This window comes from Podarcis vaucheri (assembly GCF_965113315.1).
Source record: "Podarcis vaucheri genome assembly, chromosome: 13".
Lineage (NCBI taxonomy): Eukaryota > Metazoa > Chordata > Lepidosauria > Squamata > Lacertidae > Podarcis > Podarcis vaucheri.
The window spans coordinates 53,768,443-53,787,029 of NC_138751.1; the positions used below are offsets into that span (position 1 = coordinate 53,768,443).

Genomic DNA, 18,587 nt, shown 5'->3' on the forward strand with positions numbered 1-18,587 from the left:
GACTAGGGCTTCAATAGGATTACCTGCTAGTTGCACCATGTCATTCTGTGCTTTAAGGTACTTAACGGAGAGTAATGGGAGAGCGGTGCTTGAAGAAATTGCAGCTGGAGGCCAGTGAGCAGAAATAAGACTGTGCTTATCAATTCTATATAATAATCGTGTTACTTTTGTAGTACATTTTAAAAGGTGACCTGTGTAGACTGAAATGGCAGGAGCAAACTGCTAGGCCATTGCCAAGGCAAAGAAATAAGGCATCGTCAGTAACACTGGGCAATAGAAACTAGATGACCTACAAGAAAATAACCTACTACAAAATTAAGCAGCTTTCAAATCCAATTAATTATCTTCTTAAAGGCCAGTGAAACAGTGATGTAGGGCGGAAAATTTTCCTTAATTTTTCAATCTGATTAAATTCACTACTAACAAAGAAATAGATGCCAATTGCAAATCAGTATTCGGTAAGCTTTTCAAAGCTTTTAGCTTTGTTTACTAAACAGAAGTAAAATAAGCATGCTAAATTAGTTCATTCTTGTAAGACATCAGAATATTTTCCAATGCAAACTGAAAACATTCCTATGCAAATTACTCGTACTTTGTATAGGACTTTCCCCCAGAAAATCCACACAAGTGGTAGCAAGTCAGTAATGAAGTAGCCATGCACTTTCATTCTGCTACAATGACCGCAGCATGTCAATCACTGAGGAAGCAGTAGGAAATTACAGCATGCAACACTGGAATTCACTACACAGAGAATTCATGCATTTACTACAAGGTAGATGAGCAAATCTGAAGATAAAATCCTAAACATAATCTATTGCAATACCTTCTAGAAAACCAGAACAAAAAATAAGATGAAGAGTGGATCCAACCTCAATCGTCATTCCAGATTTTATTTTTTTTAATGAATTGCTTCCCAGAAACAATCCTGAAGTGATCTAACAATAAAAGCATCAACTATAAAAATAAATTCAAGCTCAATATAGATGGGATAAGAATGTCCACTTACAAGGCTTGCTGAAATAGGAAGACCTTCAATGGATGCTTTTGTCATTTTTATGAACACCACTTAGAAACCTTGGTGATTAAGGGATTAAAAATAGCTGGTGCAAATAAACAATTAAAAGATCACAGAGATGACACCATGAGAGGGAGTTCCAGAGGGTAGACGTCACCACACTAAAGGTCTGATTCCTACACGGTAGGAAATGGACAACTTGATGAGATTTGTAGGAGGGCTTCCTCTACAGACAGCAGTGATAGACTGGATAGATAAGGGATGATTTTTTTTTTAAAGTATCCTAGTCTTAAACTGCATAGGGTTTTGTACACCAGTACCAGCACTTTAAACTAAGCATGGCAGCTCATTGGACACTTTCAGCAGCACTGTTAACATATTGGCAATATTCTGCCTCACTGAGCATAGGGTTGGGCAATGTCAGGTTTTCAACGCATCAGGGCTGTTCAGCTGGGGGGCAGGAGCACTGTAAAGGATCCCCCACTCTGCCGCCAGCTTGCATGGGCCAGCAGTGGGATGGGGGCTCCGTTAACTGCTTGGCTGAAGGGAGAGGCAACCGCACAAGCCGGCAGTGGGGTGCGGACTCCGTGAAACTGCTTGGCTGAGGCCGATACAGCTAAAAGCTCATACAACTAGACAATCAATTAATATTCAGTGGACTCTCTATTGTTTGTTTTGTCCCAATTATACTATAATAAAACAGTAGAATGATAATGATTTACTCTGTGCTTTAGCTTGCAACGTTTATTGAACTTTGCTTATCTTAGATATTAGTCTAGACACATAGGAAAAGCTGTAAATGATTTCATATCACAATGCTCATTTGCAGGTATGGTAAGGTGGTTCTAAGTGTTTACCGAGATAATATAAGAGAATAGTCAGTGCCATCAGAAAATGTAAAAGATGTACAAGGCACTGGAGGAACTTGATGATTTTGGACTGATTATTTAAAGCTAAAGCTCGATATTCAAAGATGAATGATTACTTAAAGACACCATCCATTCCTGTTGTGTCACATTCCCCCTCTCTAGTCACCTAGAACTATTTACCCCACAGCTTGAGTACTGCACTCTGCAGTCCAGGACCTTTGCCACTGATGCAGCAATTAATTTACAAGCAACCTCCCCCCCTTTATGAGGGGGTTATGTCCCGAGGCACCGCGCCCACACATGGAATTGTGTATATTGGAAACACCATTGGAGAAGCCTGCAAACACCCTCTAAACCTCTCAACAGCCTTGAAAAACCCTTTAAAAAACCGGCTCCACTTACCAGATGCCAAACTCCACCAAGCTCCCTCCAAGGCTCCAACTCTCCACAGGCCTCAACCATTGGTGCAAAGGCTCATGGGATAGCTGGGCGCTGTTTTCATGCTTTTTTTACTCTTTCTGAGCTCTTTTGGGGCCTTTTTTGCTGTTTTTAAAGTCACTTCCAGGTTTGGTGAAATGCACGTATGTGCGGTTGCACACATACCGAACGTGCATAAATGGAGGGGTGTCTGTACATGCAAACTGTATCATGATCTATGTCCACAGTGACTTTTCTGAGAAAGGTTTCTCTTTTACCATTTTTAAAGAATATTTTTTATTTTATAACAAACGAACAAACATTATCAGGATAGTCTCCATATGACTAGACACGGCAGGTTAGAAAGCAAATTTCACCCACAACTGTTAAAGTTTCTCAGACTGGCCAAGTACTACACAACTGGAAAGGCACCCTAACGTTTGAGGTTACCTTTACAATCTGTCTCAGCAGATTCTTCCAATAATGTAGCAATCTCTCACCTGGCCTGCTGTTTCCCACCCTTTGAAAAGTGCAGAATATGGCCCAGCAAGTCATCTAGAAGGAAGCTTCTCCATTACTAATGCCAAGGAGGTATGTATTTGACAACTCCTTTGGATGGGTTTATTACCGGGAGTCCCTCTTTGGGGAAGGAAAAAGAAATTTGGTCTGTGGAGGCTCAGTTGACTATGGACAAAAGAGGTATTGGCTTGGAAACCAAGTTCTCTGATCCAGTGGGGACTCCCATTGGCAGACATGTGTATGTGTATGATGATCCTAAAACCTGCTGGGGCAAATTTTCATGAAGCACAAAGGGCTACAATCAGCAAAAGTCCCCTCCCTACCTTTCATCTGCAGGAGCATCCTATGGCTTGAGTTCTGGTCAAAAGAACACTGTACCTAAGCCATTAACTACAGCAACCCTAACTGTGTAACTAGTACTGTTTACAACCTAAAGCCCAAACGGTGCAAATTACCTTCAGGATTGTACAATACTAAAGGGTTCTGTGCATTCATTACAGTGCATTAAAATATTTGTAACTGCAATAGGCAAAACCGGTTTGACTCTGCCCCCACTCCCCCAATATAGCTGATGCTCTGGTTGAAAATAAGGATAAAAATGTTTAAATAAATTTTATACATGATACACACAGAGAGACGCACAAGTTTAAGAAGCAACTTTAAATACCTTACTGTCTAGCTTTAGAATGACTCTTCCGAGGCCCTTGATTGGTCGTGGTGCAAGAGCTTCTTGACGTTCTCTCACAAAATCTTCAAGGACATGCCACCAGACACTGCAGTGACTCACCAGAAATTTCACCACTCCAAAGTGGACCACAAGTTTTTTGACAACCCACACTGCAATATTAAAAGAAGACTTACTAAAAATATGGGGGAAATGAACACAGCAATATTGCAGAAAGCTATGCTAAAATGGCTGCTACATTTCTTTTGCAGGAAAATAATTTTGGATGCCTGAAACAAAAACTTCCCAAAATATGTGCTTCAGGTACACAATAGCTAATAGGTTCATACAGATAGTAATACATATTCCGTAGTTACAAGAGCTAGAGTCAAATAGGTACACACACCACACCTCAACATTAAGAACTTTGAAGGCTCCTTGATTCCAATTAGTGGTAAAAATTATGAAGGATTCTAAAAATTCCAAAAATATTCGGCTTTCTGAGATACACGTAGCACAAATGCACATGTTTAAATATGTTTTGGAGTCTCACAATACATGGAAAGCCTCAGAGGATCCTAAACCATAGTTTGAAACTAATATGGTGTCTGAAATTACTCATGATGCCTACGGTTTTCAATATGAACTGCACACAACTCAGTCTGCTGCTGCTGGAAGTACTGTCTGGGAAAATGAAAATTATAAGAAGAGTCAGTGGAGGAAGAACAACTTGTTGGGTACTTACTTTCCCCTCACGTAATGGAGACTGACCGGGAGTTTCTGAGGCAATTATGTAACTAGCATCAAGATTAAATATATTCTGCTCATTAGCACCAAAATCTAGCTTAGCCGTATGCTTTGGGGCTAAAATTATTTATACAAGACTTAATTATATGACTGTGGTACTCTTAAGGAACAAATGACAAAGACACAGAAAAGTCTTCCCAGACAGAGCAGATAATTCCTTTGCCAACTTTTTTCTTATGCTGCAATAGGTAAATCAGCTCCATGTCACTGTGGCTTATAAATAGAAATTCATATATGAGCAAGTCACAACACATTCAGCCTGATCCTTAGGCCTCAACGGAGTTTCTTTTTCTTTATATTTTAAGTATTCTTTTTATTTCAATATCATCCCTCCTCCTACGGGAGTCCAGAAGTACTCTAACTACTTTGATGACCACTTTGGAAAAATCTTCAAGGCATCAACTGTCATGTGATCACATGCAGGGTGGCCAACAGGGCTGGGCGGTATCTGGTTTTCAAAACTGTGATATATCACCAGCTCAACATCGCAATATACCAATATATCATGATGTCTGAAATAAGGATGGAACTATGCAGAGGCAAACAGTAGGGCTTGATGGTATCTGGCTTTCAATTTCATGATGTATCACCAGCTAAGCACTCATTACCAAACTGGGAAACAATGGTCAACAGTTTCAGAACAAGCCAGGATGTTATTAATTTCATAAACATGGTTTAAGACCCTGGTTTGTTCCAGTTCGCTGCTTATGTTCCATACAGTCCACACCAGCTCAACTGGTGCCTCTTACTATTTATACTCTGTAGCACAAAGTGACCTAGGGTATGTGATGCTAGGGTATGTATTAGGAAGCTGCCTGCCCAGTTTCCTTAAATTCTCCTCTGTGCCACATCCCACAGGGATTCAGAGGATCTGACCCATAATGGTGGCTTTTCAGGGAACACAAGGAGCTGCAGTATAGAGGAAAGGGTAGCAAAACTCCCTTGCACAGCCACTGTTCTGCTCTCCTGAGTCTTGATTCAGCCAACTGAAAGTTTTCTGTTTCCTTACAATTTGACAAACTCTCTTTGCTCCACCTTCACAACTGATCTGCACTGTGGAGACTTTGGTTGAAGGTTTTTCATCTAAATATTGTTTTACCTCATAATATAAGAAAATAGAGAACAACCTGCAACAGGTACGGGCAGCAGCTGTATTATCCAGAGATTCAACCATATTTGAACTATTACAATGGCCCATGCCAGCAGAACAAAGTATATATCACTTGTATTCTTCTTTTTAAGAAGTGTTCCGATCTCAGGTCTCTGTCTGCCACTCACAGTGGATGGAGAAGATGTGGCACTACTTTCTGCGGTTCCTGGAAGAAGAAAAAGTCAGCTATATCATACATTCAACAAGACTGGCAAGTTTTAACTTTAACTTGAATTTTGTACTACTCCCTTCCAGTTGAGGTCAAACATTTTAACTGAAGTCTGATTCTATCATTTTAACAGATTCTTACCTTTTCTGTATTCAATTCTTGTAACCACTAAGAGACAATTGCAGTTAAGTGGTATATAAATTGTTTAAATAAATAAACAAACTGCTATTCAGAAGCAGCAGCCATCAGAACTGTTTCTAAGATGCTTGGGAAGCCATGTATACCAGTCTCATGTAAACCCATACAAACTACTATGCATTTAACACCACATTGTAATTTCCCAAAAGCCCAACGTATCCAGAACTAAATGAGTTTAATCATACATTTCTAAAAAATAAAGAAGAAAAACTTAAAAATGAGAATTGCTTTCTAGTTTTCAGTGAAATATTTGCTTTCAGTGTACACAGAAATAACTTTTGCTGCAGTGTTTTAATCAAAGGCTCAATGCTTGGAATTCTGAAATCTCAAAAGGAAGCTTATATACAAATAATCTATTCATACGCCAAGGTTTGGCTAAGCATGATTTGGTGTGATGTCTAAAGTCCAACTATGGTTTAGCACAAAGTTTCAACTGAAACCAAGAATCAGATACGTGGTTTGACAGATGATTGTAAACCATGGATTTGTCTCCTGTTTGAATTTACAGAGCATAGCTGTAGCATTCCAAAGATCACTGTATTGAGTAGACAGAAAACAGAAGTTGATAAGCAACTCTAAATTACAGTTTACCTATACATTTGCCTCAAAAACTGCAAAATACAAGCTCAAAACACAGAACTACAATTACAAAAGTTTAATCTAATAGTATATAAAAACCTCCCTGATAGCATATTCTCATACTCTTAGAGCATTCAAGCTTTCTGTTTTGTGCAGAATACGTCTCCTTGAGTTTCCAGTACAGTGGTGCCCCACAAGACGAATGCCTCGCAAGACGGAAAACCCTTTCGTCTAGCGGGTTTTCCGTCTTGCGAGGCATTCGTCTTTTTGAGCTGCTTCGCAAGACGAATTTCCCTATGGGCTTGCTTCGCAAGACGAAAACGTCTTGCGAGTGTTTCGATTTTTTCCCGCTTCCCCCCCCCTTTTTCTAAGCCGCTAATAGCCTTTTAGCCGCTAAGCCTTTAATAGCCGCTAATCCGCTAATAGCGCTAATCCGCTAATAGGGTTGCTTCGCAAGACGAAAAAACTGCTAGACGAAGAGGCTTGCGGAACGGATTATTTTCGTCTTGCCAGGCACCACTGTATTTGACTAGCAAGATTAATTTCTGCAAGAGTGACAGTATGACTGACCCTTCACAAACAAACATCGAAAATGATGAACTGAAGTCATGTATATTATACGATAGCAACTGCTCAAGACTGCAATCAAAACAGGCTAAACAGAAGTCATCTGACTGAATTTGGTTTGCTTGGTTTATAAACTGCTACTTCATATTTGGAATTACTCTACTGGTAGGTTTATTTAGTTTCAGCTGTATGTTATGCATATAAACATTACATAAAAGTAAGTTTGGCAGAACAAATCACAGATGGAGTTCTGAATTATTGCTTGCGCAATCCATGGTTTTGGATGGTGCTGAAGCCCTATTTAAATTTGACAACATGGTCACTAAAATCTCAGAAATCAATTTGTGTATCATGAAAAAATCCACATGAAACTAATATTTGATCAACTGAACAATTTAGCAAGAAAAAAAAACCTGTGAGATTTCTCTCACAGCTCTCAAATTTCCAACTATGTTCTGTGAAATTTTGAGAATAGTGCTTATTGTTTGCAGAGTGTATTAAAAAACCAAGTTAAATTGACAGAATCTGACTTGCTAATGTAATCACCACCTGCCCAGAGAACAGTTTATCCATACAAATACTCAAGGCTTACTTGTGTGCCTTATCATCTGACAAATAGTTAAACTGTTATCTTTCAATATGGCATTCAGCCATTATAATGCCACATCACTAAAATCACTATTAACATGACAGTTTAAAATACAAGTTGCATATTTTGCACTTTATGCAGTAATCTTAAGGAACAAATGACAGAGCTGAAAGATGAATTACAGAACAAACAAGCAGTAACAAAATAAGCATAGCTGAACTGCCCTGCGATCCGTGGACAAAGGGCAGTATATATATTTAATAAATTCAAAGAGCAAGATTAAAGCATGCAAACATATTGAAAAATGTCTAGCATTCTTACAGAATATTCAGTCACCTGAGGATTGCGGTGAATGTTCCTCATTATTCGATTCAAATCCTGTAATTGATATTGCCATGGCTATTGTAGATGCTGCAATAGAAACCATCTGACCAGGAAGCTCTACCCCTATAAAAAATAAAATACTTATAAAGGTCTGAAAGTAGTTTAATTGGTTTTTTTCTGTTCCCATTCATGGAACAGCTTCAGTCACACCAGAATAATCCTAGACAACGTTCTTTTTCAGCAGCTACCACTCACTTAAGATACTCCAGAACAGGAGTAAGCAACCCATTGTCCTCCAGATATGTTGGTCTACTGCTCTCATCATCTACCATTATTGGTCATGCTGGCTGGGGCTGATGGAACTATAGTCCAACACATCTGAAGGACCATAGCTTAGCTATCTCTACTATGGAACTACAAGAGAAAGAGAGTTTCTCACCTGAAGACTCTTTCCCACTTGGGTGTTCGTGCAACATACCCACAGTCATTAAGACAACTATAACCAAAAACACTGGAATCTTCCAAGAACCTGCTGCGGAAGCTGGAAAAAAGGAGGACCTATGAATAAAATCAACATCCTTTCTAAAATCAACATCCTAATATGCATAAACTAGTAAATGGAATGAACAGAACGATCAGGTAGGACTGTCGCTACCTGACAGATATTTGCAAAAACCTTATTATAGATGAAATGAAAAGACTACATTTTGACTGGATATATTTACTTTGATAATGCTACTTCTGAAAACACAAGTATTATTTCCAAAGGGAGACAACAAGAACTGTAATAAAATAACCACACTCTGGGCAGTTCATATAAGGGAAACCACCATTTCCTACTAAATCAGGAGTAGCTAACCCATAACCTTTCAGATGTTTCTGGGCTAGGACTTAAACTGACCATTGGCCATGCTGTCTAGAAGTTGTAGGTCCACAGAATCTGGTTGGCCTTGGGCTCTCACATTCCTCCCTCTTCTTTCACATATCAGAGCAGAGTGAAAGCTTCCAGTTTTACCGCAAATTAAGCACAGAAATTAAGCATCAAAATTTGTGGTTGAACTATGTTTGTTTATTAAATTTGTACACCGCTCTAGCTATACCTGTAGATCTCAGGGCGGTTCACACATAAAAAACAAAAATTATATAATGAAAACAAAAACAAAGACAGCCCAATAATTCTCCCTTGGTTAGTGAGATATGGATCTGAACCATGGTTTGATCCTCACTTATTCTCACTGTAGTTTCAACAAACCAGCTTGCTGAGTTTAGATGTCACAGGGAACTGTGGTTAGTTTGCAAGTGGAAGTGGGACCTTTTGAACTCCTCCTCTAGCACAATAAAAAGAAGATGGGAGCATGCAACCCTGAGGTTCCAGCAGATTCATTCACAGAACAAAACCATGGTTTCCCATTACAACTGGATTCCAGGCATGGTTCAGATACAATGCAAAACCATGGCCATACCTTAATTTATAATCCCAATTTGCAAGGCCAGCATGAATCATTGTTTACTAGTGCATATTTGTGAATAAACCCTATTTATTTTAATTAAGTTTTAATTCAAGGTATTCTATAACGTATTTGAAATGGGAGGTCTTTTGTCTGGTTCACTGAAAATTGGTTTAAGACATTTCTTTCAGAAATCTGTAGAAATACTTTATAGCCAAGTCCTGAAAAACAACAAATAAATGAAATAAGTATTTTTATGAGGTTACTCACCCAAATGGAAGAGCAGTAGAATCCAGACAGGAACAGAGATTGTTCTCAAGTAACGTTCAGTGCTTGGGTTCCACTTGAATAATACAGTCAATAAATAGCCTGCTATCAAGGTCCATATCTTAACAGGAAAAGGGAATAAAACAGCTATCAGTACTCATCCCTGGCAAACCCAAGTTAGCTGCCCAACTGGCAACTTTAATTATTAAGCAGAATAAAAACAGATTACATTAAAAAAACAAAAAAAAAATGGGCTTCCTTTAATCCAAATAGCTTTTTAAAGTCCCTAGCAGCCTTGTCTCTTTTTAAAAAAAATCAAGGTACAACAAGAATTTTGCCTATAATGGAAAAGAAAAGATGTTCTGTGGTTTTAAGTGATGAGCTATTATACATTATTATACATTATTATTATACATTATTATTATACATTAGGGCTGGGTGATATATGGTTTTCAACACTGTGATATACAGATATAGCAAAACATCTGAAATAAGGATAGAACTATTTAGAGGCATTGGGTGGCTTCACAGTTTTCCCCACATTGTGATTCCTGCATAGCAGGCACATACACATGCATACCCACACCATGATTCACGATATATTGTCAGGTCAAAAAATATGAAACCATTATCATGATATGGACTTCAAACCAGTTTTGGAAGATATATCAATATATTGCCTGGCCCCACTACTTCTCCTCTTTGCATTTTATATGAGATTTCCTGGCTGCGCCTGAGTGCTTACTCTATAACTGAAGGTTTTCTTTAAGATGGTGCAACCTCTGGCCATCCCTGATATAGGCATAAATCCTATATAATCCAGTATTACATACTGGATTCAGCTTTTTGTTACTGTGCTCCCCTAAGTGTTCTAGTTTAATGGGAACAAGTAGTCATTTTGAAGAACCGAAACCCAAGTACTGTTTTGTTAGTGATCACTATTCCTTTTGAAACAACATAAGGGAATGAAATTAATGCCACAGAGTCTTCAGGAACTCTCACAAAAGTTCCTGTTACAATTCCCAAAATGTATCATGGTAACTAAGAAAAGGCAGTGAAAGCAACAAAGGACTTCACCAATATGAAAGACTATAAAAATACTAAGCACAGCAATATGACACTAACACATGCTCTAATCCTTCCCAATGGTAGGACCAATAGAAACATTAACAACAGGACTTGCCATATGACACTAGTGACAAGAATGCCCCCCCCCCCCAAGAATGCCAAGTATCCTGATGGCAACCTTGATGTGAGAAGGGCAAATGCTTAAAAGATTTCACTCTTCAGGACGCTTCATAACTTTAGGTTTACAATGACCTCTAACTACAAGAGTCAGACATATATTACAAAAACACAAACAGCATGTTGTTGTAAAATGTTTGTACCCCATAAGAAATAAAGATTTTACATGTGCAAAAGAGGGATGTACTGAAACAGTACACATATCTACAAGTCTTTATTTCAGGGCAGTGTGAATTGAGCAGTGATCTTATGCCGTATTACACAGTAAGTTATGATCTACATGTTGCACAGAATGAAGAGGGATTTCCCACTTTATTAGTTCTGAATGTAAATTGGGGGTGGAGGGTTGCATTATGATATATTCACCAGTGTAAGAAGCTCCCTGAATATAGTAAAGTAACACACCAAAAAAAAAACTTTAGCAACCTCTTCTCCCCTTTACATGCTTGTTTACTACAAGCATGGCGCAAATTAAATCTTCAGTCTCAAGTGGTACAAAAATATATCACTTCATTCTACCACCTCATTCTGCATAATGCGTCAACTCTAGCAAGAGAAGGCTCAGGATCATTCGCATCTTCTGACGTGGGAACGACAGCCCTGAGACGTGGTGCCCAGTTGTTCATTTCTGAAAAGGATCCAAGTTCTCCTAGACACTGCATTTCCTGACTTACTCTCAGAGTAAGCAATTATTTGTATAGTGCCCACAATGAGCATAGTGCTTCAAAGACAGGCCCCTGCCCCAAGGAACCTATAACCTAAATTCAACACAGAGAAAGGGAGAAGAAGTACGGTGAAACAACAGGATAAAGAGCAACTGTTTCAAGCTGCAATCCTGCCCATGTTTACCTGGGAGCAAGAGCCATTTAAGTTCTGTCTAAAGACGTATACAGGATTACACTGCCAGTTACACTTACAGCAGGGCACAGGAAGTTTAGGGAAGTATAATGACTGTTGTTTTAATGTATTTTTAATGTTTTGTGGGAAGCTGCCCAGAGTGGCTGGGGAAGCCAGCTGGATGGGTGGGGTATAAATTATTATTATTATTATTATTATTATTATTATTATTATTATTATTATTACAGTGGTACCTCGCAAGACGAATGCCTCGCAAGACGAAAAACGCGCAAGACGAATGAGTTTTCCGTTTTTTGAGTCGTTCCGCAAGACGAATTTCCCTATGGGCTTGCTTCGCAAGACAAAACATCTTGCGAGTTCGTTTCCTTTTTCTTAAAGCCGCTAAGCCGTTAGTAGCCGCTAAGAGCCGTGCTTCACAAGACGAAAAAACCGCAACGGATTAATTTCGTCTTGCGAGGCACCACTGTATTATTACTACTACTACTACTACTACTACTAGGGACTGAGCCAGTCTTCACAGAAAAGTGGGGTTTGAGAAGGGATTTGAGAGATGTAAATAAAACAGCATGATGCTGGTATACAGGGAGGCAGTTCTAAGCTTATGGGACAACAAAGGAGTGAGCTCTTTGAGGTAGCAGACGTCCAGGTGTCTGAAGATGGCAAAGCTGGAGAAAAGGACACAGGCAGGGGTACGTCAGAATGCAACAGCAGAAGGATTAGGAGGAAGGGCCATGGACGGCTCTGAAGGGCAAAGACTGGAAGTCAGTGTAGGGTTTAAGGAGAGGCATCACAACATCAAAATGACAAGAGAGGTGCATCTGTTTAGATGCAGGGGAACCAAGACCAGAGAGAATATTGCAGTAGTCCAAGCAATCTACAGTATTTTTTTTGCAAGAGAAAAAGAAAGAAGCAGCATGACTTGATCGACACCTGGTTTTCAACACCAGGATATATCAACAGCTAAACATCACAATAACTTGATATATCATGATATATATCTGTGGTGGTGGAGGGCCTTGCTGCGCCTCCCCATGGGGGGCCTTAAAATGTAAGGAAGTAGTAGATTTAATAAAAATATTAAATAAACTTCCATATATTTAAAACATTTTCAACTAATTTAAGAGTAGTTTAAGTGATTTACTAGTCAAGTTGCATCTGCTTCCCCACTCACGAGGTCTAAATGGAATCTATGCATGCACAAGCCCTACTGAGTTCAACTAAACTCACTTCTACTTTCCTGGGAGTAAGCCTCATTGAATTCAGTACGGCTTGCATGTGAGTAGACACACATTTGCTTGCACTGCTTACCTAAAAACACCCTCCCCATCATTCTCACATAGTACCCAAGCTCCCATTTCAGCATAAGGCAGCCAGCTAAATCTTCTCCACTCCATTCCACCCCCACAGAACGGTCCCCCTGAAAGCCATCAATCTCTCCCTTTTTATCAAAGGGAAAGAGGGAGGGCAAGCAAGCAAAAAACGGTAAAGGACCCCGGACAGTTAAGTCCAGTCACAGATGACTCTGGGTTTGTGGCGCTCATCTTGCTTTACAGGCCGAGAGAGCAGGCATTTTCCGGGTCATGTGGCCAGCATGACTAAGCTGCTTCTGGCGCAACTGAACACCAAAACCAGAGCAGCACAAGGAAACGCCATTTACCTTCCCGCCGGAGCGGTACGTACTTATCTACTTGCACTTTTTTGGGTGTGCTTTCAAACTGCTAGGTTGGCAGAAGCTGGGACCGAGGAACAGGAGCTCACCCCACCGCGGGGATTCGAACCGCCGACCTTCTGCCAACCTACCCCCTGGAAAGCTGTCAAGTCTCCACCTTTGATTCACCAGTATATTGCCTTGTTGAAACACTTATCATGATGTTATTTCCATACTGGTATTCAACAATACGGCAATTTATTGCACAGCCCTACTTGGTAACAAACTGAACACAAGAAACAAGGAGGACTCAGACATAAAGCTGTTCATGACTGTTCATCAGAGTAGATTGTAACTTTGTCAATGGATAAACAAGCATAAGAGGGAGTAGGACTTGGGAAGGGAGATTAAAAGTTTGGCTTTGGACATACTGAAATGACCAAAAAGCATGTGATGATCAGAGAGTCAGCTGGAGATGCAGGACTGAAGAAAGGGAGACAGTTCAGGAGTAGAAAGGTAAGGCTGGATGTCATCCATATGTGGCACAGAAAGCAGTGAGTGCTGACACCATCAACCAGAAACAGTGTTCGGAGGGCCAAAAACAAATCCCAAGGGATTTCAGCAGAGGGGAAAAAACCAAGGATGAGCCTTTTCTGTGGTGACTATGTGACTCTGAAATGCTTTCCCCAGAGAGGCTCACCTGGCGCCATCATTAAATGTCTTTGGACGCCAGGCAAAAACAGTCCTCTTTACCTAGGCCTATGGCTATTAAATAATCTATGGTCTGTGAAAGTGTGGGGAAGAGGGCTGTTATTACTATGATTATTTTACTATTAATCTGTCTGTCAGTATGCTTTTTACTATGCACTGATGTATCGTGTTTCTAATGTTGTACACCACCCTGAGATCTTTTGATAAAGAGTGGTATATAAACTGAAAAAATAATAAAACTGAAAGAATGATAACAGCTCCATTCTTAGCCTAAACTGGTAGGGAAAAGAACCATATCAAGACAGAACCATAGACACCTAGACCAAGACATAAAAGGAATGAAGCAGGAGAGTGATAAAGGTAAAGAATGAGGGCAGAATAGTTTTTGTGCGTGTAGTTTCTATAGAATCCAAGGAGTAGATATCAGACAGAAAAAATCAAGATCTGAGTTAGAAGGGAAGTCAAACACAATGGGAGTTTGGAGACAAAGGGCAGAAGAGAGAGGGAAGATACATCAAAGGATGACTTTTTGAAAATAGGGGAGACAATAAACACCTTTGAACAGAGGAGGGAAGGGGGCAGAAGAGGGAGGGTTGCTTTTGTGGTGGGAGGGGATCAAAAGGACAACTGGAAGCATCAGAGAACAATAGCGTAGTCAGCCCAGAATGCAGATGCTGTATTCTACACATACTTTGAGGCACACTTGTTTAGATGATCTCTTCCAGGCTGATCTCTGGTGTTAAAGGCAAGTTCCAGAATGTAGCCCCAGCTCAAAGGAAGCCCTATTGCTAGGATTCAAGCTTTCCTAGAAGCTGCATCCTCTAACCTCTCTGTGGGCGCAGTTCCAAGTGGCTGCGATTAAATATTCAAGATGTGGGTGATTCCCAAACAAAATTACCCATTATGTCACATCTCCTAGGTGCTGAAACTGGACATGTTCCAGTGCAGAGCCAATGCTCAATTAAAGCCCTGTGCACAGTGCCATGGGTCAATCTTTCCTGGGACCTGCACCTTCTTGAAATTATCTTAAGATATGTTTCAGTGACTGCAATTCATTATGCAGGATACAGTTTACATATTCTATGTTTATCCCAAGACCTTCTGTCACACCTTTGCAGTTAACTATCAAATTGTGCTGTGATCTATCACAAGAGCATGAAAGATACACCTGCTGAAATTCCCTTTTCCACATCCATTAAAGCTCAAGGACCCCAGGTTATCTTCATCTAACCACCCTACTTATCAACCATGAGTGTTTAATTCTTGTTTGCTGCTTTATTTTGAGTTAGGGGTAGGGCTGGGCCAAGGCTGAGTGAAACCAAAAGAGCAACACAGGAAAGAAGACAAAATTATCCAGTGTTCAAGTTCCTACATTCCTACTAACCACATAGCCTAATAGTTCAAAGACACATGCTTTCTAGGTAAACAAGGAAAGCATGTGAAATGTATATACAGTATGAGAAGTGATGTAAAACCTGGAAAGATGAAATCATGTAAATAATACTAGCTTTGTTGTGAATTAATCTGGTTTAGCGGTCACAGTTTAGGTGTAAAGGTGTCTAAAAACGGAAAACTTAAACCAGCTTTTTGCCCTTTCTTCTTGCTAGTTTAAAACAGCCCACCCTGCCAAAGCCACATTCTCTTGTACTAACCAGGGGTGGGTGGGTGAACAGCAGCCTATTTGCTGCAAAGTAATCTGGTTTAGAGGGACGCGGGTGGTGCTGTGGGTTAAGCCAAAGAGCCTAGGACTTGCGGATCAGGCAGTTCGAATCCCCGCGACGGGGTGAGCTCCTGTTGCTCGGTCCCTGCTCCTGCCAACCTAGCAGTTCGAAAGCACGTCAAAGTGCAAGTAGATAAATAGGTACTGCTCCTGCGGGAAGGTAAACGGCATTTCTGTGCGCTGCTCTGGTTCACCAGAAGCGGCTTAGTCATTCTGGCCACATGACCCGGAAGCTGTACACCGGCTCCCTCAGCCAATAAAGCGAGATGAGCACCGCAACCCCAGAGTCGGTCACGACTGGACCTAACGGTCAGGGGTCCCTTTACCTTTTACAGTTCTTGAGAGCTAACTGCAGCAGTTGAAGGACAAGCAACCACTGGAAACTGGGCACCTAAAAAGTGAGTTGTTACTGAAATCTCTTCTTCTGGACCTGTTTGTATTGGCACTTTGCTGCCCCTCATCTTGATCTTGAGTCGGCCACGACTGGACCTAATGGTCAGGGGTCCCTTTACCTAATCTGGTTTAGTGGTCATTTTTGCACCACCGTGTAAGTGTGAAGCATTCTCAATGGGAAACTTAAATCAGCTTCCCCTCTCCTTTCTTCCTGGCGTAATCCGGTCTACCAAAGGGCAACCCAAAACCACTTTGCGGGAAGCCGCATCCTCTTGTCCGAACCGAGGGAGTGCACGAGTGTGGGCGGGCGCGCTTTAGAGGACTGCGATTAAGGGGCGGGGGGGGGGGAACCCACGCGCTCTGCACATGCCCCGGAGGCTCTCTTTCCCTCCGCCCCGACTCACCCAGAGGCTGCTGAAGCAGTCCAGCCCGGCGCCGATGACCCCGGCGGCCTGGGCGAGCGCGGCGCGGGCCCCGAGCGAGGCCCCGAGCGCGTAGCAGCCGTAGAGCGCGGGCCCGCCGGCGCCCAGCAGCACCAGGAGCCTCCTCCGGCGGAGCAGCTGGCGGCCCAGCGCCTCGGCGGCGGCGTTGGCGAAGCAGAGCGGCAGCAGCAGCGCGGCGGGCAGCACGGGCGCCCCGGAGCGGCGCAGGCGGCGCAGCCAGGCCCGGCCCAGCGCCGTCAGGGAGCTCTTGAAGGGGTGCAGGAAGGTGCCGCACAGCGCGGCCCACAGCAGCGGCCGCAGGAAGGCCTCCAGGATGAAGTAGACCAGCACCGCCGCGCCGCAGCACAGCCCCGCCAGCACCAGCGCGCCCGTGTTGTAGAAGGCCTGACGCAGGGGCTTCTCCAGGCGGGGCAGCGGCAGCGCGGCAGGCGGCCGGCCGGGAGGGCCGGGGCTCGCCGCGGGCTCCGGGCTCGGCGAGCCGCCGCCGCCACCGCCGCGGTCCCCGCTCTCGGCCATGGGCAAGGCGCCGGCGACGCCGGACCGCGGCTGAGGGGCCGCCTCAGAGGAAGGGGCCGCGGAGGATGCTGGGGGCTGTAGTGTTTTCTTTTCCCCTCAGGCGGCTGCTTGTTCTTTTCCTTCTCCCGGGTCGTGGTTTCGGCTGGAGCCTGCAGTGCGTGCTGGGAGATGTAGTTCTTTTTTCTTCTCCGGGCGTGGCATTGGCTGGAGCCCGCGGGGGATGCTGGGAGACGTAGTTCTTTTCATTCTCCCAGGTTGTGGCATGATTTTGAGGGGTCCTGGGAAATGCAGTCTTAGCAGAGGAGCCTGGGTTCCCATTCACACCAATAGGCGTTCCCTTTTGTGCTTGTCCCCACCTTCTGATTTGTTGCTTTTATTGTGCCAATTACGTACAGGCAGAGCATGCGTGCAGATAGCTGTGCTGGAAGCTTTTTTAAAAAAATAACCTTTTTTAATAAAAAAAACCCCCACATTCATAGAAAATTAGAAGGACCCAAGAGGTTCATTTAATCCAACCAAGGAATCCTTTGCTCAACATGGAACTCCAACCCACGACCCTGAGTTTAAAAGTCTCATGCTCTACTGACTGATATCTGACATCAGTATTTGCTGTCACCTGGTTATCTTAATCTGCTAGGACACAGCAATGGTTGAGTATGGGTAGTAGTAGAGGGGTAATAACCTTACTCCTCAAATCTTTATAAAGAGAGCAAGCTAGAAGCACATGAGCTACTGATTCAATACTGCCATCTCCACATGGGCATCAATGTTTTTCCAGTGGAAATTTTTGAAATCGACCCTAAGTACAACTGAAGGCAATATATTTAACACTGCGTAAGTGAAAGCACGGACGCAGGTGGCGCTGTGGGTAAAAGCCTCAGCGCCTAGGGCTTGCCGATCGAAAGGTCGGCGGTTCGAATCCCTGCGGCGGGGTGCGCTCCCGTCGTTCGGTCCCAGCGCCTGCCAACCTAGCAGTTCGAAAGCACCCCCGGGTGCAAGTAGATAAATAGGGACCGCTTACAAGCGGGAAGGTAAACGGCGTTTCCGTGTGCGGCTCTGGTTCGCCAGAGCAGCGATGTCACGCTGGCCACGTGACCCGGAAGTGTCTTCGGACAGCGCTGGCCCCCGGCCTCTTGAGTGAGATGGGCGCACAACCCTAGAGTCTGGCAAGACTGGCCCGTATGGGCAGGGGTACCTTTACCTTTACCTTTAAGTGAAAGCACGTCAGTATTTTGGAATTGTTAAAATTTGCAAATGGGGTGCCAACGTATCAAAATGACTAGGTGGAAAATAATCATACCATGGGCAAAATTGTAGGTACACATCCTTTCTGTTAACAGCTGCTGGTCAGACTATTGCAATCTGCTCAGTTATTGCAAATACCGTATTTTTCGCTCTATAAGACGCACCAGACCACAAGACGCACCTAGTTTTTGGAGGAAGAAAACAAGAAAAAAAATATTCTGAATTT

General features: G+C 42.5%; 1 protein-coding gene across 2 annotated transcripts in view; it reads right to left on the minus strand.

Moving 5' to 3' along the window:
* Positions 1 to 17,131, minus strand: part of TMEM245 (transmembrane protein 245) — a 51,363-nt gene extending 34,232 nt beyond the window's left edge. For both annotated transcript variants that reach the window (XM_082194798.1, XM_082194797.1), the window contains exons 1-6: positions 16,562 to 17,131; positions 9,586 to 9,703; positions 8,307 to 8,408; positions 7,880 to 7,990; positions 5,419 to 5,607; positions 3,488 to 3,657 (exon numbers count right to left, since the gene is read on the minus strand). In XM_082194798.1, the coding sequence (XP_082050924.1) occupies positions 3,488 to 3,657; positions 5,419 to 5,607; positions 7,880 to 7,990; positions 8,307 to 8,408; positions 9,586 to 9,703; positions 16,562 to 17,116 (1,245 nt within the window). In that variant the 5' untranslated portion in view covers positions 17,117 to 17,131. The remainder of the gene's footprint in view (positions 1 to 3,487; positions 3,658 to 5,418; positions 5,608 to 7,879; positions 7,991 to 8,306; positions 8,409 to 9,585; positions 9,704 to 16,561) is intronic.
* Between the last annotated feature and the right edge of the window lie 1,456 nt (positions 17,132 to 18,587).